The following is a 22,215-nucleotide window of genomic DNA, read 5'->3' as shown; positions in this document are numbered from 1 at the left end:
TAAGGTCCCTTCACAACACTGTGTGACAATGTAAAGGGGCCTGAAAGTAAACGTAGTGTAATTATACTTGCTTTCAGACCCCTTTACACTGCCACAGCTCTGTAAAGGGACCTGAGGTCCAAATTGTTCCCATTCCCTGGTTTCTTTATAACTTTGATACCTTAAGAAAAGCACACACAACTATGCACCTGTGTGTTTAAAATAAAGATATACATTTGCAAGTTATGTAGTATTTGTCAATTGCTGGGGCCAAGTGACAAACGTACGAGCAAAATCTTTCTCTGATGCAGGAGGTGAAATATGAAGACTTACAGGACAAGAGCGTTTGTTGTTGTGGGCTTTTTAAAAGGGTGTATGGATCTGCTTAGATGGCATGCTTTTATGAGGTTTCCTTTTGCTGCAATTGTGGTTGATGATGGAGGTGGGGCGAGCAGGGGCGAGTTTTGCAATTTGTAGGCTACCGCTGGCACAAACTCTAAAGGAATTTTCCTCACCACAAAGCTAAATTTATCACGTCACTGGAATAGCCTTGGCTCTCTTTTACTGACATGGAAGAGGGAGTGTCCCAGACAGTTGTGCTGAAGCCCTGTGCCTCCTGAAGAGCTGTCTGAAACTCAGAGAGACAAGGTGGTTGAGGTAGTATCTTTTATTGGACCAACTTCTGTGGATGAGAGAGACAAGCCTTTGAGTTTACACTAAGCTCTTCTTCAGGTCTGGGATCCAATCTCCTGCCTGATCCACAAAGGGTGGACACCTTGCCCCCAATGGGAATGGTTCAGGATTCTCCACTGAGCATCCAATGACATTTCCCTCTTAAATGGTGTCCCCTGTTGAAGGGAACAATTCCAGCCACGGAACTTATCAAAACAATATGTAGAGTGTTAAAGTTAAATGCCTGTTCTTCCACAGACAGAAAGTTATTTCAACAGAGTGAATGACGGTGGATTCGCTAGACTGGCACAGTAGTCTTCCAAACAAATCTGGGTATAGTACGCCGATTTCACAGTTGCATTTAAAAGTGCAGTGTACAGGCATATCAATGGACAAGTATTGCCATTTTCATTTTAGACAGAATGGATAACTTCCTAATTTCCACAAGACAGAGGACTTGTTAGGTGCTCAACCAAAGCCTGCAGGGCAACAGCAACTCATATTAGGACAGCGAAACTACTGCCTCATGTTGTCAATGTTAAGATTTGCTATTGATCCGTTCAGCTGAAAACAGCTGGTAGTCCTGAATTCTGCCCTCCCAAGGCACAGCTTGATCTGTAGGGTTTAGAACTAAATCTCACACAGTGCCTTACATTTACAAACATTGTATCTGTTCCACCACACACCGATGCTGCACAGAAAATATTAAGCTCGAACCCAGCCCCTTCCCCCTCTCACAGCATGTTCTTTGAGTTGTATACTCTGTCCTGGAACCACTTTCTAGCATTATTTCACTCACAGAGAAAAGAATCCAGAAGTCATCAAAGTTTGGTAAGCTCTTTAATGGCAAGCTACATTGTTGGATTTGATGCCTAGGTGTCGGGGGAGAAAAAGTAGGAATGGAAGAATAGACAGGGTTCCATTAAAAGTTCACACCTTTTAAAGCATTTAACAAAAGGGCAACATCTTTTGGCAACCCATTTCACAGCTTTGTAGTCACAAACAGAGACAAATCTTCCAGCAAGAAAATGAGAAAAACCACATTAAAAACAGTTTTGCATGGCAAATGGCTCGTTACTTCTGCTTGATATGTTGCTGGCTGGATTGAGCCCAACATTGGTAGAGTAAAACTTGACAACAAAAATTGATTTAGACCGAACTCCAGCTCTGACATTTATTTCCCTACTCCCTAAAGACGAAAGTAGACATCCTTTACATGCAATGTTACCACACATCTTTGTCTACATAAATAACAGTATGTCAGTACAGAAAGGGAATTTCAAAAGCTCAAAGTATGTTACATGAAACCGCTGTAGCTTTTCTGTGGTCAGTACTGGCTAGCTCAAAGAATTTTTTCTACAGACAAATGAACACCACTTGTGATACTCTATACGTTCCTGCTTACAACTGAGCTCTGATTGGTGAAGCAATGTTACATGGCTTTATTTAAACTTGAGCTTGTAATAATGGAGCTGTGCCTTTATGCATAATACCCTTTAGAAATAATAAAACAGGTGATGTTAAAAAATCCCAACTTAATGCATTTGACCGACAATTTAGCACACTGAACTTGTCATTGTAGGTAGGGCTCTTAAACAAATCTCCTCCTACAGAGTGCAATGTGCATCTGCCATGGATATCAGATCCCAACAATGCAATTTAGTAAATTTCAGACAAAGTCTGATTAAAATCCTAAAAGGGGCAGTTTCAGGTTTCAGAGAGGACTCGATATTTAGGCATTGAGGAACTCTAGGGAGAATGATCTGTCTCATTGTGTGTTTTTATTGTAATAACCCCCTTTGGAAATTTAGGTCCCAATCTTACACCTTCACTCCCAATGACTTCAGGGAATCCACCCACACAGAGCCTGTTAGGATTTAACAACTTCACTTCTCTCAGTCACTCCTGCCTAGTAATCAGGGACCATGGTTTTCCAGCTGGGAACTCATATTGCAGAAGTGGGTTGGAAGAGAAGGGCTTTGCCAGATTTAAAAACCAAACAATAAAATGTCCCCCTTTGTTCAGCACAATTCAGAACAGAGTACACAGACACTGGATACAATGTGCCTGCTTCCTTAGCCACTCAATCTTCAGAGCTGGACCCCCAGGCTGAGCTGGATTTTCAAGTGACTAGTGATTTCAGATGCCTTTGTTTTTGGGTGCCCAAGATGACACATCTTGAAGGGACATGATTTTGAGAGGTTGGGTGTTTACCATTTCTTGGAAATCAAGCCTCATTAAGATGTCTCAGTCCGGACACCCAAAATCACTAGTCACTTATGATCAAACCTTGACCAGTGTGCTTCAGTCTTGGGTCCTGGTACAACATTACTAAAAGTACTCTTTATTGAGAGAAACTGGACAGCTATTCAATGTTTATGTGAAACAACAGCCATCTGCAAACTATTTTGACTGTAATGAACCCTTGGGATGGCTTTTCACAGCTTACTAAGAAGTAACCACAGCTGGGGCTGGAAATGCCACAAGCCACTTTGCTGCAGAACACCTTCCCCACTCCTGCTCCCCTGACTCAAGCAGCATGTCCTGCAACACAGGGTGAAATCGCAATAGTATGTGCGCAGGCCACTGATAAAGGAAATCTAGCTACAATTACTTTCAGCAAAAACTGCATTTTATGAGCTTACAAATTTCAAAGGCACAGAGCTACCCAAGGGGGGAGTGGGGTGGGGAGGGGACTGACTAGCTGAGAAATAATATGGGATAGGGCTCGCGATTTGGACAGGACGGTCCTGAGAGATTCAAGTTACTGATTATGACCATATGAGGTGGGGTTGTTAGTCCCCACATCTGTGTTCGTGAACACAGAACTGCAGAATTTAGTTTGTCTCTAAAATGAGTTGCCTGTATCCAGATCAAGCTCTTTGGGGTCTTTTTGCTCTGTGTTTGGACAGCTCCTAGCAAAATGGGGTCCTGGCCCATGGCTGGAGCTCCTATGCTACCACAATACAAATAATAAATAACAATGCCAGGAAAAAAGGTTTCTGAGGCCTGGTCTACACTTAAGATTTAGGTCAACATAGCTATAGCGCTCAGGGATGTGAAAACCCCACACCTCTGAGCCCAGGTCAGCATAGCTATGAACCCCCCATTAGAATGCTTCGGTCCACCTACCTACCGCCACTCGGGGAGGTGGACTTCCTACAGTGATGGAAAAAGCCTATCCACCAACATAGGAAGCACCTACACTATCATGCTATGGTGGCATAGCTACTATAGCACATCTGTGTCACTACCGTGCCTGCAGTGTTGACATGCCCAAAGTTAATCTTTTCTCCATCCTCCCCTTGTCACCCCCACATGTTTATCAATCATTATGCTAATTTTAACCTACACAGAACTACAACCCTGACTTTGAGACCTTATAGGAACATGTCGCAGTTTCTCTATGGACTACATGGGACCCGGAAGCAGACTGCTTGGAGCTAGGTCTAAGATTTCTCAGCAATCCTGGCATTTTCCTGAAAGACGCCATTTTACTCTCTTGCCTTGCACCACCCTCACCCCACCAAAACATAAGTTGTAATATTTATAAAACGTATTCATTTTTTCCTGATGTTCCACCTATTTCTGAATCTCCCCAAACAGCACTCTGCTCATTGCAAAAGTGCAACCTGGATTCCAAAGCGCCCGGTCTGAGAGTCTGATACATTAATATTTAGTTAGAAAATCAAATCTACACATGGAAAAAAGGACTGGTTTTGCCCATTCTTTTTTACTGTCTTTTCACCAACATTCTGCTTTGAGGCCGGGCAATAATAAAATACTTATCAGCTTTCATCCCTAGATCGGAAAAGCACTTGATATGGGTGAGTAAATGTGACTATCACCCTCACTTTACAGATTGGGAAACTGAAGTACAAGAGATTTTTCAAAGGAAAATATCGGAGTTAGGCACCCATTTCCCAACGAATTTCACCAGGATCTGGATGCATAACTCTCGCAGGCTCCCCTGAAAACCCCAGTGACTCACCTAAAGTCAAGAGTGAATCAGTGGCAAGCTGATAAGAAACACCAGATTCCCTGACTCAGGCTCCCTCCCTGCAAGCACTTACCCACTGGGATCTCAGAAGGGCTATCCACCAGGCCATGCCTCCTCCTTTAAATTACTGGGTAAGTGGCTAATAATTCCAACTCAGACAAGGGAAGTGAGAAGGAAAAAAATAATAATAAAAAGTTTGGAACCCTTGTGGTTCCACTAGATAATTCAGCATTTCTTGGATTGTTTGATAAATAAGAAACAATACCATAACACCACAGAAATGGATACGGTCAAAGTCTAAGAAACCAATATTTTTTGATAAAATACATTCTATATTAATGCTCATTTAACATTTAATACACATGTAAATTTATATTTTATCCTCTCTATATAAAATTCCAGTTTATTTTAAATGGTGCATGGTAGTAGCCTGACCTAGCAGTGCCTCAACATGCTCAGTTCCCAGCAAAATCAATGGGAGACAAGGGGGTTCAGCACTTTGCAGGACTAGGCCCTTTCAGGAGCCTGATCTTCAGTCCTTATTTGGGCAAAACTCTTGCTGGCTTCAATGGGAGTTTAATGGGAGTGAAAGCTACAGGCTAGGACCCTAGGCAAGTTGCAGAAATCACTCACATGGCATATGATGTTCAAAATAAAAACAAATCAATGAATACAGGAAATAATATATCTATCTTTATAATTTACAGCTTCATGTTTGCTTATAACCATATTAATGATCAACTGCTCATTTGCAGATCAGAGTCAATCAAAATGCAGGCAAAGGTGGCAAAGTGCAGAATACATCACAACTCCATTGTATGTAGTTCACAAGGGCTGGATCCTCCAGCCTTCACTCACTCAAGTAACTCTTACTCGCAGAAACAGTCCCATTGTAGTCAAACGGCCCGATTCTCATTTGCATTAAGGCTCCTGCAAATTACATCTATACCCATGTTAGAGCAGTGCGAAGGGGCCTTAGTGTAAGGGAGAACCAGAAGCTGTGTGCACAGTCATTTGCACCTGTGCAAAATCGGTCTAAATGGTTAGCAAATCAGAATGGCAGTATTTTATACCCACCTTGTATAGGTGCAAACAATGCATTGCTTTAGGTTTTACGCAGAGGAAAATCAGCCCCAAAAGGTCTATTTGTATGAGCTGGAATCAAAGGATCAGTGCCTAAGGAAGTAACCCCCAAAAGGCTCCTCTGAAGGATGCCCCTGTGTAAAGTTATGACAAGTCTCTTTTAGATGGAAAGGAAAGAAAAACTTGGGTACTTAAAGCAAGGATGGAAACCACCGGTATTACACTTTATTTTGGTAAGCAAAAAGCCTATTACTGCTGTACAGTGTTATACAATGAACTGGCACAGTTCTCACACCACTAGTCCATAGAAAATGTGTTGCGACTATCATATTTATGCCTGCATGCCAAGAGAATGTACAAAGTTTCATTAAGTTTGGTTTCTTGTCTATTTAGTGATATTCTTAAACTCAGACTTTTACAGTGTTGCAGACACTTCTGTGCATATTCAAATACCATTTTCCATCCTGGTTACAGAAAGTTTTGCCTCTGTTAGAAAATTAAGCTTTATGCATCCCCTAAGCCTTCACCAGACACACAAATCACCAAGAAAATTAACTCTTTAACTAGCCTTTAAAACAATTTCCTTTACAAACATATCCAGTAGGAGATACTGCTAATAACAGGGTTTTTAAAAGGGTGTCAGTTGTTTCTGAGAGTTGTCCAAGCATTTTCTCTTCACTAAGTGTTAATTTTTATAAAGCTAATGCTGCATTAAAGGGCTCTGAAGTTTGAGACCTACATTTTGTGTTTTTAAAAAAGTTGTCTAAAAACAGTCAATTAGAAATACTTTCTTCGATAGTGGAAAACTGCTGTACGAGAATGGAATCCCTTCTTTTCTTACATTTTCAGAATAAAAGGTGAGTAAATAAAGAGGCTGTGTGTCTTCACCATCTGATACTCACTTGGGAGTCATTTACACCTGGGAAAATGAGCTGTAAAATACTATGGGTCTTACTTTAATTTATACTAAAACCCCTTTCCACCACTCTGGTGGACAGGTCATCAGCTGATGGAAACTGTCATCATTCCATTGGCAATTGACACCAGCCGAGGACCCACCCTAGACAATGTAAAGGGACCTTAAAGTGGGCATAAATTACATCTGTGCTCCCTTCAAGACCTTTTTACACAGCGAGAACAATGTAAAGGGACCTCAGTGAGAATAAGAATCAGGCCCTACCATTCTGGTTTGGTAGCATTTTACACCCACTTTGACAAGTATGCTACACGAGGTACAAGACACTGAAGAACAAAGCCCAGTGTGAAGAAGGATTCCATTATAATTTAAAGAGCCAGGTGCTGGTTTACACCCTTAGGGCTTCAAAGTTAAGTTGCACTTTAATTCAGGATGCTGCAAGATTTGAATAAAGTTGTTGTTTTATTAAAGCCAGTGAAGCTAAAGGTTGATTTTCGTGCAGGAGGAGAATACGCAATGGAAATTTTTAAATTCATTTAATTTCTATTAAAACAGCATTTGGCTTTGGAACAGATGGCATCAAAGTACCAATGTGTATCACGACGTGCACTGATCACACAAACGTCCTAATTATGCCCAGTGATTAACCCAGCACCTGTACATTCAGGTGGTGTTAAGAAACACTAAAATGTGCTGCACAAGCATTTATCTGAATTTTGTCCCTCCTAAGTAATTATTTTTGTTCAATCTTTATCTGCACTTCTGCAATATTAACCACTATGAAACTAGTGCTTTACAGGCATAATCTCTCACAGTCTGATATTCTGGTTGGTAGTACAGCAAACAAATATATAATAAAAATAAAAAATAATTGTTGAATTAAAACTAAAAGTGCAGATTGCATTTATTCTCTGCATTCATTTTCCTCCATAGGGTCATATGTGAGTACTTCACACACTATCCAACAGTTCCTACATTCAAAGTACTCTACATTCATGTCAGTGAATGTTATTCTCAAACATGAGTCAAAGAGACAGTCAGCAACAAAACTAGTTCTAAATTAATGATGGCAGAATGCTACCAAGACAACTCCATAGAAACCCCACTGAAACAGGAGTGAAATTCAGGTCACTTCTTAGCAAAGCTCATCACAGAGATATTTATATTTTTATTATTTTTTTTAAACTTTGATTCTGGGAGCCACATTTCCCATGTGATGCGCTAATTCAAAAATGCTAATGCAGGAGCACATGACCCCACCTAGTACCAAGGGATTAAAATCTTTTAATTCCTCAGATAATTACTGCTGGCTGACACCCATTTGTTGGTGATCGGCTTCTGGTTCCTCCTCTTCCACGTCTGCGTTATACTCTTCAAATGCATCATCATCGACATCTGGAAGCCCCAGTAACTATTTTAAAGAAGAGAAAATGGGAAAGTGTAACAATCAATGGCAAAGATCCAACTGATGCCATGTTGCCAATTCTTGCAATTTTACCATGTGTCTTGCCCCGATATTTGGCTTTTTTCTGAAAGCCCCTGAGTCACAAGGTTATGAGAGAATCTCTGCTTTCTTTCTTTTTTTAAAGTAAATTTCCAGTCCTCATGGTTGCATAGAAAAGCTTCATGTGAACCAAGTGCACCCTAAAGGCTCAGAAACCAGCAGACAAATAAAAGTATCCACAAATATTGTGTTGGGGGGGGGGGTTAGGAGGAGAGACACCTTATGATCTTTATGCCAGTCATGATTTTTGAGGCCTGAAATGCATGATTTTTGAATGCTTACAGTTGGCAATACAACTGATGCTCTAAATTCAAAAGATCCCTGTGTAGTATACTTAAGCTCTAGTTAACTCAGTTTAAAATTCTCCATTTGCATTGCATTCAATAACCCTACAAGACGATCACACTTATTCCTTTTGCACCAAAAAGGAAACCATTCTATCCAACACACACAGGAATGACGAGAGTGCAGCTTGCTGAGTTAGATGGGGTAGCCATAGGTGCTAAAGCCCTAAAAAGACCAGAAGATCCCAGCATGCAATTGCTTCATCTTGAACTATTCACCCTCTCAATCAAGCTGGAGCATTTTATGCTGAATTCAGTAGTCTTACCAGGAGATAGCTGCATATTAAAATCAACGTTGGCCACAATCCTCTCAAATTTCTACAAATTAGATTTAGGCTCCTGACAAAGTACCAATTAGGACTGTCAAGCGATTAAAAAAAATCAATCATGATTAATACCGTTTAAATTTTTTGATGTTTTCTACATTTTCAAATATATTGGGACTGAGTGGACTTGTAGGATCTAAAGTTTTACATTGTTTTGTTTTTGAGTGCAGTTATATAACAAAAAACCTGCATTTGTAAGTTATACTTTCATGATCAAGAGACTGCACTACAGTACTTGCATGAGGTGAACTGAAAAATACTATTCTTTTATTTTTACAGTACAAATATTTGTAATAAAAAATAATATAAAGTGAGCACTGTACACTTTGTATTCTGTGTTGTAATTAAAATAGATATATTTGAAAATACAGAAAACATCAAAAATATTTAATACATTTCAATTGGTATTCTATTGTTTAACAGTACGATTAATTGCAATTCATTTTTTTAACCGCAATTAATTTTTTTGAGTTAATCGCGTGAGTTAACTGCAATTAATTGACAGCCCTAGTACCAATACATCTCTCATCTGGGCAAAGTTTAGATGCCTCAGCTCTATAATGTTTCAGATCACTGTAATAGCAACTGTTTGTTTTAGAAGGTGGAGAAACTATTTGAACTTTCCCCTCTTCCTTCAAAAAGAGATTGGCAAGCCAATGAAATTCAGGAATACATAAGCATATCCCACTCAAAACAGTACATCTGCTTTGAAAATCTCATACCAGACCCCTCACAAAACTTACATAAACAGCTACTAATATCTGCAAAGCAAAATCATATGCTAAGCCTTATTGGTAATACTCGGTATTTAGCCTGCTAGGACTGAAAGAGCAACCACAGACTCACGCTGCACCTTCCTTAGAGAGGGATTCAGCTGTTGTCTCACAGAAGGGACAAAAACAACTGTCTCCACCAGGAGAGGGAAATTTTTATACAGGGATATGAAAATTACAAGGCCAACTTTTAAAAATGTGCATTAGTTTATTATATTTTTGCATTAAAAACTATTCAATGGACAAAAGGACAATATCCAGCTGTGGCCTTTGGGCCCGGTGAAGCTCATGGTTTTTGGGCCCACCATCCCTTGATCTGCAGGAAAATTAATCACATAAATGAGAATCTTAACCTTCATTTTGGGGGTGAGAGGAGTTTCTAGCTCTTTGCCTGCAAAATCAGCATAAGAAGGGTAATGAGATATAAACATATCATGAGGGTCAAAAAGGACAAACAACAGGGAGAGAGTCTGGGGACCTACAGATCACACACACACGCTGTACTAGTTATGTAAAATTAATCAGTTAACTGAGGAGTCTACTCCAAAGAAGCATCTTGCTAGTCCTCTCTGAAATCCTTAGGGGATTAAATCCATGGACATTAGGTACCTAAATGCCTCTAAGGATCTGGGCCTAAGTGGTTTAGGAGCCTAATTGCCATTTTCAAATGTGACTTGGATAGTTAGGTGCCAAAGTCCCTTTACGTTCAATGGGAGCTACACGTCTACATCACATAGCGCCTTTGGAAAATTTTATCCTTTGTTATTATTTATACTGCAGTAGCAACCAAAGGGCCCAATCAGGATCTGGGCCCAAAGCACTAGGCAACATATAAGCATTTAGGAAGACCCAGTCCCTGCCTTAGAGTGTTTACAAAGAAACAGAAGGAGAGTGGGGCAAAGTGATCAGGCTCATGGCAGCCACAGCACATTAGCGTCGTGTCATTTTTCTTTTAAATACATCAGTTTAATATATCTGTCTTATTTATATTATAAAAATCTTGGTTTTAGTGTGTTGGGGGGGAATTGTGGGTTGAAGTGGGGGAAGAAGAGAAGGCTCGAACAAGAGAGGGGAATGGATAAAAGGAGAGAGAAAATGAGGAGGCGAGCAGCAGAACAGGATAGAAGAGAGAGGAGGAAAAATGGAGGAGGGACAGAAGCCTAATGGGCATGGAGAGCTAGGCCAGCCAGCTGAAGGAGTGCACCAGGAAGAGATGGGCTGGATGAAGGAAGACCAACAAGCAATCACAATACAGCAAATGATGAGAAAACAATCCAGAGTCTACTTATTCATTCAGTCCATGCTATTCATCTATCAGGGATTTTGGGGTGCAGTGGGTCGATCTCTGAGCCTTACATAAGATTGAAGGCCATGAGCATATTTTACATAGAAAATGTCCTACTTGTATTTAGTCTTTCATACTGAAATTACCACACATTGTTGGAGGACTCGAATTTGCAGAAAGATGTTGCTGGTACATCTACCCAAAGAAAAGTAACAGCCATTTGTATTTAGGGTATATGATTCAGTTGTAAATAAATGCTTTGGGTAGGGACTACGTTCCTGGGATTTTTTTTTTATCTTGTATATTTTAACTAGTGCAAAGTGTCTTGTACACTCATGGTGGTATCTAAATAATCCACTAGTTTGTAAACAGCAGACGTGGGGGAAGGTGATAATGTATTTAATCAAAATCTAACAAACAAATATTAAAATATGTCTATATATGGCTTAAGAAATACAAATGATTCTACTCTGAAAATAATGTGGATGCATTAATTCTTTCACATCAGGAATCAATGGTCAGACAAAAAGATAGGTGCTTAGAACTACCAGCATAGATACTTCAGGAACTAGTATTAGTATTCAGGAACTAAAACGGCATAGTAGAAACAGGTGTGTTTGAGGAGATGAGACAAGAATGCAGAACACCAAAAAAGCGACGAGTTTTGTGGGGATTTTATTATTTATTTGATTTTTTGCTAGGAAGAGTCTAAAGAAACTCAATTTAGTCTATCCAGGAGAAAGTTAACAGGTGACTTGATCACAGTCTATAAGTATATGGGGAAGAGATTTCTGGTAATTTGATCTAGCAAAAAAGGCATAATAAGATCCAATGGTTGGAAACTGAAATTAGACTAATTCAGACTAGGAATAAGGAGAAAGTTTTTCATCTCACACATGTATTGAATAGCTGAGAACATAAAATTGAAGGGAGCATTTTGAACAGTAGTGATCAGTCAGTAACTTATTTCCAGTGGCTAATTATCTAGGGATGTGGTCGATTTTCAGCCACATGAAGTCTTTAAATCAAGATTGGGTATCTTTTTTTAAAGATACACTGTAGCTAAACCAGAATTTATGGTCTTGATGCAGGAATTACTCTGTGAAATCCTACAGCTTGTGTTACATAGGAGGTCAGACTAGATTATCACAATGGTCTTTTCTGGCCTTAGAATCTATTACCTTTCATTTCTTCAGTTTAAGAGTGGCTTAATTTGGTTTATTTTAAACCAATTCCTAATAGACTTAAGCTAAACTTAAATAAACCTGATTTAAACAGAAACAAGAATGTCCAAACTGGGGTTTGCATAAACTGGGGTTTGCATCAGTTTAATTTGGTTTGAAACCACTCCTTTAGTTAAACCACTGGAACTTTCTTATGTAGACAAGGCCTTAAACTACATTGAGGGAAGGAAAATCTCTCTCAAGGGCTGGACATTGTTCTGGGAAGTGTATTTTTATATATTTACCATAATTAGAGTAGCTGCATAGATGGATCAAATTTCCAGTCCCTTCTAAGAAAAGTGTGCATCGGCTTTATTCACCTCCACTCTCTAGATGGATTTTTTTAAACTAAGTTATTTCATTTTTTAAACTAAGTTATTTCACAGTTGCCAGTGAAATTGGCAGTTGGCCTTTTAAGGCTGCAACACAGAGTAAATGAGGCCCAGTATTTCATAGGCACACTCCTGGCCACTTGCCTTTTGTATTAAACTCTTTGGATAAAGTTTAGTCCTCATGATCAGCTGGTCAAAATATCATCAAAAAAAGTTAGAAAAATTGTCTAAAAATTTTTCATCAAATGTTCAAAAACATAACCAACTTCGCTTACTGACATGATCTAAGCAGACATAGTGAAAGCACATGACTCTGCCAATAAACCCCTACTCCTCTTTACGACACTCCAGTTATTCCAGGCCTAGGTCACTCGAGAGAAGAGGCTGACAATATGCTGTATTATGTGGTGGTTTAGCAAGACAAATGTCTAGTCGGGACTATGCTGAGACCACCAAATTCTCCTCAGTTTTACAACAGCCACGTTTTAATATAGGTCTCTGGCAGCAGATGGCTAGTACAGTAACATGAGGCATCTTAACCCTATACATCTCGGCGCTATATAAGGACTGATGAGCAAAATATAACAAAACAAAAACAAACAAAAAAGTTAAACTATTACTATTCCACTCACTTGCTGAGATGCTATCCTGAGCTATCTCAAATATCAGGTGACCTCAAGGTTAAATATGAACTTAGTTTGAAACAAAAAACTGTATTTTCCTCCACCTCCCCAAACTGTATTTGCTTTATACAGATCCTTGAAAAACTCCCAAATTCCAGTGCCAGGAAATGATTCTGCCACCAAGTCCTACATAGCTTTGTAGCACATGGGACCCCAGTAACGAGCGAGTGCAGAAATAACAAGGAATCGGTCAACGCTACGCTCAGCTGATGCGGCAACTCATCGTGTCGGACACCATCAGGTGGTCAAGGGACATCTACATAGAACACACCACTGGACATCAGCAATACCAGGAGGGATGAGCTGGAGTGCTGATGAGAAGTGCAGTCAGGAAAGTAACAAATACTTTCCTCATGTATTGTATTTTCTAAATGGACATCCTACCCTAATTCTCAATTACTGAGGGACTATCTCCACTCATTGATATATTTTGCTTTCCACAACCAAATCTCTGTACAACTTTTCATGAGTGATGTACCCGAGTATTCGGATTCTAATATCTAAACTGTATTGTTAAATCTATTCACCTAAATGTGGGTTATTACTGATTATGTACTCTATGTATCATATGACTTTTAAAAACTAACTTTATATTGTGGATAATCTAAGCACTATACCCAAATGTACAGACATTTCCCCCAACCTATGTACTATATAATTTTTTTAACATTAGCTTTAATAAAATTTTTAATTCCATTCTTCATATTCAGTGCTGGACCATGTACAATTCATCATCAGGGTGGGGTGCCAGCTTGACTGGCTGAGACATCAATTTGCTTCCCACCACAGCAGGGAATCTCAATTTGTCAAATGAGAAGCTAGAAATAAAAAGGCATCTGATTTACAAGAACAAGTTCCCTATACTCACTGTTAGCTTGTTTGAGCTACTTGACTGGACAAATAAGTCATTGTGAAAAATCTGTCTTGTTCTCAATGACACATTTTATTAAAATCACAACTATAGTAAATATATAGAAGTAAAACATGCACTTACAGGCCTGAAAGATTTGAAGACTTTTTCCAGTATTTCATGGAGGGTCTTTTTACCACAGGAAGAGATGTAGTCCTGTGCCAACTGCAGGAAAGGTAAGCAGTCCTCACTTTCACTCCACACATGCTAAAAGACAATAGCAATGAAAGAAAGAACAGGAGTTAATAGGAATTCATATGGACTTTTTCTTATGATTTTATAAGGTGATATGGTTTAAAGATGTACTGGACTGCAATTTAAATTTGTACTAGGGATACGGATATTACATTACTTCAGGAACTGGGTATGGTCCCACATTTTTAAAGCAGCCTCCAGAGATACAACTTGGTTGCATTAGCACAATATACCAGGAGATAGAGAAAACGATGAAGGCTTGAAAATAAATTAGAAAATACACCGTTCATGATTGAACCAGGGTGGGGAATCAGAATGTCCCAAATACACATTGCCTTGTGTATATCATTTTACAAGTAAAGGTGCTTTTGTTTAATATCAGCCCTGCAAACTCAGCCTGGGATCTGAAAGTAAAGATGAGGTTTTTCCTTCTTATGCATCATCCGCAGTAATAATGCCCCCAGGTTGTTTGACCCTGTAAATGGAATTTGGTAAACAACTCTGCTGATGATGCACAAGAAGAAATGACCCACCTTGATTATCATACACATTGTAAGGAGAGTGATCACTTTAGATAAGCTATTACCAACAGGAGAGGGGGGTGGGGGGACAGAAAACCTTTTGTAGTGATAAACAACCATTTTTTCATGGTCTGTGTGTATAAAAACATCTTCTGTATTTTCCACAGTATGCATCCGATGAAGTGAGCTGTAGCTCACAAAAGCTTATGCTCAAATAAATTGGTTAGTCTCTAAGGTGCCACAAGTACTCCTTTTCTTTTTGCGAATACAGACTAACATGGCTGTTACTCTGAAACCAATCTTGAGTATGTCCATGGAGTACTCTGACCTGCCCCACAGCCTGGTTCTATGAAACTCCAGGCCTTCAACCTTTCCTGTAACCCCTGCATATTCTGCCAATACAATGTTGTTTGAAAAAGACTGCATGCAAGTGCTGATGAAAGCCTTAAAAAAGGGACATGACTTGCATTGAAGTGCTGGGTGAAAACACTGTTCACAGGATGCTTTCTGAATGCCTCTCTCACTGAGATTCCAATGACAGAAGCATAACGCTACAGGGAAAGCTAGATGCTACATCTTCCCTTACTTTCCCCCCAAAGTACTGGGCATCTAATGTATCTGTTAGTACATGAACAGTAGGCTACACTTAATAAGGGCACAGTAGAAACTCTGAAATTAAACTAATATTAAGGAAAGAGTAAGAATCAAAAAAATGTCTCAACACATAACATGCAAACTTATTTCCTAGTCAGCAGAAATTAGCCGACATGAATTAAGTTCTACATTTCTCCAATTAAGAGATTGCAAAGCATCAGCTAAGCTACCTCTTTAAAAAGAAAAATTGTAACTCCTTTGTACTAACCTCACTTGACCTACATTTTCTTTGATGCCTGTTACAGTTTACAAAAGTAGTGTGTGTTTCTGAAGTGAAATTTCTGCCAATATATTTCTGCCAATACATGCAAAAATGGCCCCTTCCTACTGAGCAGATTTGATTCTGGTATTTGTCCAGAGTCATACCTGCCCATTTTAGTGACAAAAATATGTTTTTACAGGGAAATGTAATCCCGTGTAACCTCACAACGCTATTTTTTTACAGTCAGAGTCCCACCACATTTTAAACTCCACTGTGAATTTATCAGCATTTGCTCAAAATAAACTGGTCTTGTGTACGAGAGATAACTCAAGCAAATTACTCATCAGAAAATCTTTTAGTCTTCAAAGAGGGATTTTTTTTACATAGTGTAAAGCAATAAGCAATTAAGGCTTCCAGCAATTTCCACATATGCGGGAGATTTAAAATTTTGGTTGTAGCAACAAATGTATTATGGAAGGTCGTAAGTGTCATCAGTAAGCATCTCATGTGGGAAAGGCTTGCTTTCCTCTACCAAAAGAAAACATGAAAGTATTATCATGATATCTTTAATAAAGCTGCACCTACAGTCTTTTCTGCAAGTTCAGTACTGATGCATGAAGCAACTTAAGGATTTGAATCTAAACAGTCTGATTCACATGTCTCCAAAAGACCCAGTAAAAGGAATTTTTGTCTTTCACAATAAGATAAATGAAAATTGATGATTCAGCTCTTGCTTTGGAAGTTATAGCAGGACTTAAAAACTGCACACACTGAGGATGCTTTTGTTGAGAAACCCACTAAATATCTGCAATCTCTTTGCAGTAGGGAAAACAGCCTGCTGGTAAGCTGGGGTAAGAGAGTTTAATTGTGGCAGAGCAATAAGGAAAAGGTAAACCTCATCCTCCAGATAAGTTGTTTTCAGGCTAGACCTATTTTGCTCCTGGTTGCTTTGTGTTAACACAAAAGCACACAGCTACTAATTTCAACCTCAGCTGACCCAGGATCAAGGTTGAAATATTTAATTCAGCATCTGTACATATCTTTGGAATCTTTGGAAAGCAAGGCTGAAGCAGTTCATTGTATAGCGCTTGAAGATTTTTCCATTCAGTCTTTAGCTGGTTCGGCAATATTAAACGATATTTATGGATCATTTTTTTCAAAATCTACCTGTTGAGCATGCTAGTAAAGTATTTTATCTTTACTGAGGTAATTTTGGTGATGAAGAGTATTCAGACTAGCTGATTCTATACTAACATATATTAGAGGAAATGCTGTAATAAGGTAACGCAAAATTGGTACTTGTAGTATCATTTAGTATGAACACTAGAAATGACAAAGTGACAACAGAGAATACATAATATAAAGAATAATTTATTCCACCCTCACCCATACTGGGTAAGGTTATATAGCAAATCCAGCGAAGTATTTGGGGGCCACTATAACCTACAAAAGCAGAGATTAAGGCCCAGATGTTAAAGGTACTTAAGCACCTAAAGTACAGATAGATGCCAAGTGGAGTTAGGCACCTCAAGTGCTTTTGAAGATCCCACGAGGTGCCTATCTGCATTGTAAGGCGCCTAAATACTTCTTAAAATCTAGCCGTAAGAGATCTTCTCATGTAATTAAAACTATGCAATACTGGAGTTCTCAAATATTTTCATAGTGTGAACGTAAGTGATCTCTTTCCTGCCATCCATCTCCACCCTCTAACAAACAGAGGCTAGACACACCATTCCTTACCCATCCTGGCTAATAGCCATTAATGGACTTAACCTCCATGAATTTATCTAGTTCTCTTTTAAACCCTGTTTTCGTCCTAGCCTTCACAGCCTCCTCAGGCAAGGAGTTCCACAGGTTGACTGTGCACTGTGTGAAGAACTTCCTTTTATTTGTTTTAAACCTGCTGCCCATTAATTTCATTTGGTGGCCCCTAGTTCTTATGTTATGGGAACAAGTAAATAACTTTTCCTTATTCACTTTCTCCACACCACTCATGATTTTATATACCTCTATCATATCCCCCCTTAGTCTCCTCTTTTCCAAGCTGAAAAGTCCCAGCCTCTTTAATCTCTCCTCATATGGGACCTATTCCAAACCCCTAATCATTTTAGTTGCCCTTTTCTGAACCTTTTCTAATGCCGGTGAACCACATCTTAACAGAGATCGCTTTATGGACCACATCCTTTGCATTCACAAATCACACAACATTCCCCTGGCAACTACAGCAATTGCTTAAGTGGAAAAGTAATATTAGGAAAGTATTTAATGTATTTTTACCTTCTTTTAATGTAATTCAGCAGTTGCAAACTAGGAGGAATCACCTATACCCATTGACTAGCCAGTTCTCTCTAGACTGCTAGCAAGTGCTTTGTGGGCCAAAGTTTGGGGAATTTCTGATTTAACACGATAAAAAAATTATTCTCCCTGTCTATTTCTCAACTACCCCCTGCTCTTACTTGTCTTCCTCTTCCTTCTGTCACACTCCTCTAATTAATCATTTCATCCTTCAAAGTTCATGATTTATCACATACATCTCTGGCACCCCCTATATCAGTGGCACCCAAACTTTCCACAGTCATGCCCCTCCCTTACCCCATCCTCATCCCCCCACCTTGGGAGCCGGACTCCCGGGGGGGAGGAGGGGGGAGAGAATACAGACAGGGCTAAGGAGGACAAGGCTGGGGTCACAGCTGGGACTGGGTTTGCGGCCAGGGCTGGAAATAGAGCCACGGCCAGGGGCTGAGGGCGGGAGCAGAACCACAGCTGTGTCCGCGGACAGGTGTGGCTCCGCTCCCTGCCCCAGGCTGGCAACGGAGCTTCGGCTGTAGGTGGGGCAGGAAGCAGGTCTGCAGCAGGGCCTGCAGCTGGGTGCGGAGCCTCGGCCAAAGCTGGGGACGGGTCCTGGAGCCCGGGTCGCGGCTGGAGCAGAGCTTGGGGAAGGGTGGTGCTCCCTCCTGACCCAAGTGGGGGCTGGCCCAGACCCCGCCCCCCCATACATTCCTCTGCACCCCCCAAGGGGGGCACGCCCGACAGTTTGGGGACCTCTATGTACTCTGTTGAAGTCTCTTCCTTATTCTGAAATGAACATGTAAAGAAAGGTGATGAAAACACTATGGGCCTGATTCTCATTTATACTCTGCAAGTGCAGATCTGATTTGTTACTCATGTTAGCTAAATTAAAGCTAGCATGGGTACGCCTACCTATGCTACAATCCCACCTTCACTTAAAGTGAAGGGGTCAGAGGGCATGTCTGCACAACACTCTGACAGTGTAAAGAGGCCTCAAAGCATGTAACCACACCATTCTGGCAGTGAAAATGGGCCTGAAAGTTGACGTAAATTAAAGTCAGACCCATTCATGTGGCCAAAGACATAGGAAGGGTCCGTAGTGCAAATGAGAATCAGGCCCCATGTTTTTATTGTTTTCTTAAAATGAACTTTAATACACAGTTCCACATATAATGAAAACTGTCTTTGGAACATTTAAAAAAAAAAAAAGAGTCTGCAAAAATGAGTCTGTCAGGCTAGTGTAATTAATATGGTGAACAGATCATTATTAGTTCTAAGCTGTTATACTAAAGAGACATCATCAACTGAGGAAAAATCATTCCTGTCTTTTCTGTAAGAGGACTAATGCTAAAAGTACCTCCTGAGGGGACGACAGCTGAAAGAGATTGGAGAGACATAGTTCTCAGTTTTTCTGATAGCTTTGGGTTTGGGGATGGAGCCTTTCAAACAGAAAAACTGGGAAGAAAAAAGAAAATGTGGTTGTAAAACCACAAAAATTGGCAGGATAGTGCAGGGGCAGGAGTAGGATCTGAAACTACTTACACTTTTGTAGTTTGTTTTTTAATTGACTAGATTTCAACTAATGTTGATTATATAACAATATAATACAACACACAAATAAAAAACACATGAGCTTTCTCTGTGATGTAGGATATCATTAGAATCCCTGGACAGAATTATAGTCTTAGCCCAGATCTTGCAATTGGATCTACATGATAGCCAAAAGTGCTACTGACTTCAGTAGGGGTTGGCATGGCCACAGGCACTCACCTGCAGGTGTCCAGTTGAAGGATGTGGCCATTTAGGGCTGGTCCTACAGGGAGCTGTACACGTGCATAGGTGTTTGCAGCATTGGAGTGTCAGGATCCAGTCCTGCAATGGGCAAAAGGGCCTCCACAAACTGGCAGAACCCTGACTTTTGTTATACAGTAGCTGGTGGATACATTAGTCCTTCAGTTAAACTCTACATTGTCTCCTGATTTATAATTCTGCAACACCAGCTGCATAATCTGATAAATAAGCATCTTCCGACTGGGTTTTGTGCTCTTTGGGGAAGTCACTTACCTGCACTCTGTCTCCATTTACCCAGCTGTAAAATAGGTACTTATTGCACCTATCTATCAGAGATTTTATGAGGGAAAACTTGCTAACATTTGCACAGCAGATTGAGGGATGTAAGGTGCTATGAATTAATATGCTATGGCATTTCTTCAATAAAGCTAGAAGCCATTTTAAAAATAAAACATTCTCTTAAGAGTACTGAACTAGAGCTGTACAATTTATAAACCCTGCAGTAAGGGTCAGGTTTTTCCATTCAACACTAAGATGTTGGAGTCTGTGGGGGGGGACACTCTTTCCATCCTGAAGCCATTTTTGTTACCATCATTGTAGGAACTTGCTGCTGAACTCCAGAGCAGGCCAGGATGCGCAGGCAACTGAGGCTGCTGGGGAAGGGGGAAAAGGAAAGGCCAACACCTGCCTCCCATCACACTATAAGCAAGATGGGAGTGGGGAAGGGTGTTTAGGGAACAGTTTCCTGGAGGATCAAGGGTGACTAAGAGTAAATTCACACACCCCTAACCCCAGAGAGGGGATGGGACGCAGGGGGAGGGAGCCCTGTCATTCTGACTCCATTTTATTCTCCACAGTCTCCATTTGCTGCAACAGCAAAGCAGCCCCCCAACCACAGCCTAGGGGGTCAGCGCACTTAGTGGTACGCAAGCCACAAGCAAACCACAGCGCCGGAGCAAGAGGGGGGCCTCAGGCTCCTCCCCATCCTTCGGGGCCCGCATCCTCACCCAACCCCCAACTCCTCCAGCTCCACAGGGTGGGGCTGGGGGGTGCTGCGAAGGGCCTCGCGGCTCCTTGCCCTACCCGGGGCGGGGGCCTCCTCCATAGGGTGGTGGCTGCTTCCCCACCCCCCGGCAGCTCAGCCCGCCAATGACCACCCACCACCAGACTCCATTTTGCAGCTTTTTGCTACGGGCTGGGAATTTTCTCCCCCCGACCCCAGCCAAGGACTCTGCCAGCCCCGCCGCCCTCCCCGGGCTTTGCCTGCAGCCCAGTCCCCGACCCGGCAGCTGCGGCCGGAGCCCCCCGCCTGCCCGCCCCGCAGGGAGGCCTGGAGCCCGCCCACTGCGCCCCAGCCGCAGGGCAACCGGGCTGCGCCCAGCCCCACACAGCGCGGGGAGGCGGCGCCGGCGGGGCGGGGCGGCGGGTCACTCCCTCTCAAGCAGGCCGGCTGCCCGGGGGAGGGGGGGACCCAGGCGCTCCCCGCGGGGTCCCACCCAAGCAGGCGGGCCGGGGGGAGACGGGGGATAAGGAGCGAGCAGCAGTACAGCCCCTCCCCACCCCCACTCCAGCTACTTACAAAATTGTCCCCGCAGCCGCTGTCCGGACACAGCACGTAGAAGGAGACGCCGGGGTCGGCGTAGAAATCCATCCTCCGCTCCGTCTCCTCGGTGGCGATGAGCTCGAAGGGGGTGTTGGAGCACCACTTCTCCGCCACGTCCGCCAGCTGCTGGAAAGCCATGCTCGCTCCCTGCAGCCGCCGCGCTCCCCACGCGCCCTCGGGGCCTGGCTCCGTCCCGCCCTCCCGCGAGCAAACGGGTGCGGGGAGAGGTCCGGGCTGAGGAGGTCCCGATCCACTTCAGCACCGCGGGCTGCGGTTCCCACTCAGCATTATTTGCTAACTTACATGTATTGTTTACATGCCGTGCGTACAAGGCGCCCTCCTCCTCCTCCTCTTCCTCCTGCTGCTGCTGCTCCCTGTGCAGCCTGACATTGGCTAAGCGCGGCTGCGTTGTGTGTCTTGTGTGCAGGTCATTTGCGGGTGTGGGTAAAAGCTGGATGTGGCCGGCTCCTCCTGGATTCGGCCACAGCCAGGCAATTTTTGGACCCAAGCGCCCCCCATGCCACTGACTGTGTAGAGAACGACAAAGACCAGTTTCTCCGAGGGCATCAAAAAATTCCAGACCCGGGAGCATCCTGGCTGCGACAAACCATATTTGCCTGCTGGATCCAGCCAGTTTTTGAACCAGACTCCCAAATTCCACTGCATAAATAGAGACTAGATGCTCTGATCCACCTAAAAACTCCAGACCCAGATGCATAGCAGTGCCGCATAAAGCTGGACTCAGCATCTGAATCTTGCTGGATCCAGCCAATTTTTGCTACCAACTCCCCAAATTCCACTGTCTAAACAGAGACCACATCTTACCGCTTTTGCTCCACAAAGAAAAATCTAGAAACCAAAATTTCTTTGTGTAATGATGCTGCAGGCACTGAGACTCATTGTGTGTTCTGTGTTGGCTCCTGCCAAGTT

General features: G+C 41.8%; 1 protein-coding gene across 1 annotated transcript; it reads right to left on the bottom strand.

Annotated features, from left to right (window-relative positions):
* Nucleotides 1-1,474: 1,474 nt before the first annotated feature.
* MTURN (maturin, neural progenitor differentiation regulator homolog) lies at nt 1,475-21,899 on the bottom strand. Its single transcript, XM_074945589.1, has 3 exons — nt 21,262-21,899; nt 14,115-14,237; nt 1,475-8,061 (listed from the first exon to the last, which is right to left on the bottom strand). Exons 1-3 carry the CDS (start codon nt 21,421-21,423, stop codon nt 7,951-7,953), a joined length of 396 nt encoding a protein of 131 aa, XP_074801690.1. The 5' UTR covers nt 21,424-21,899; the 3' UTR covers nt 1,475-7,950.
* Nucleotides 21,900-22,215: the final 316 nt, after the last annotated feature.

This window comes from Natator depressus, chromosome 2, assembly GCF_965152275.1.
Source record: "Natator depressus isolate rNatDep1 chromosome 2, rNatDep2.hap1, whole genome shotgun sequence".
NCBI classification, from domain to species: Eukaryota; Metazoa; Chordata; order Testudines; family Cheloniidae; genus Natator; species Natator depressus.
Note: the sequence above shows the minus strand (reverse complement) of the source record. Positions and strands in the feature narration are given on the sequence as shown.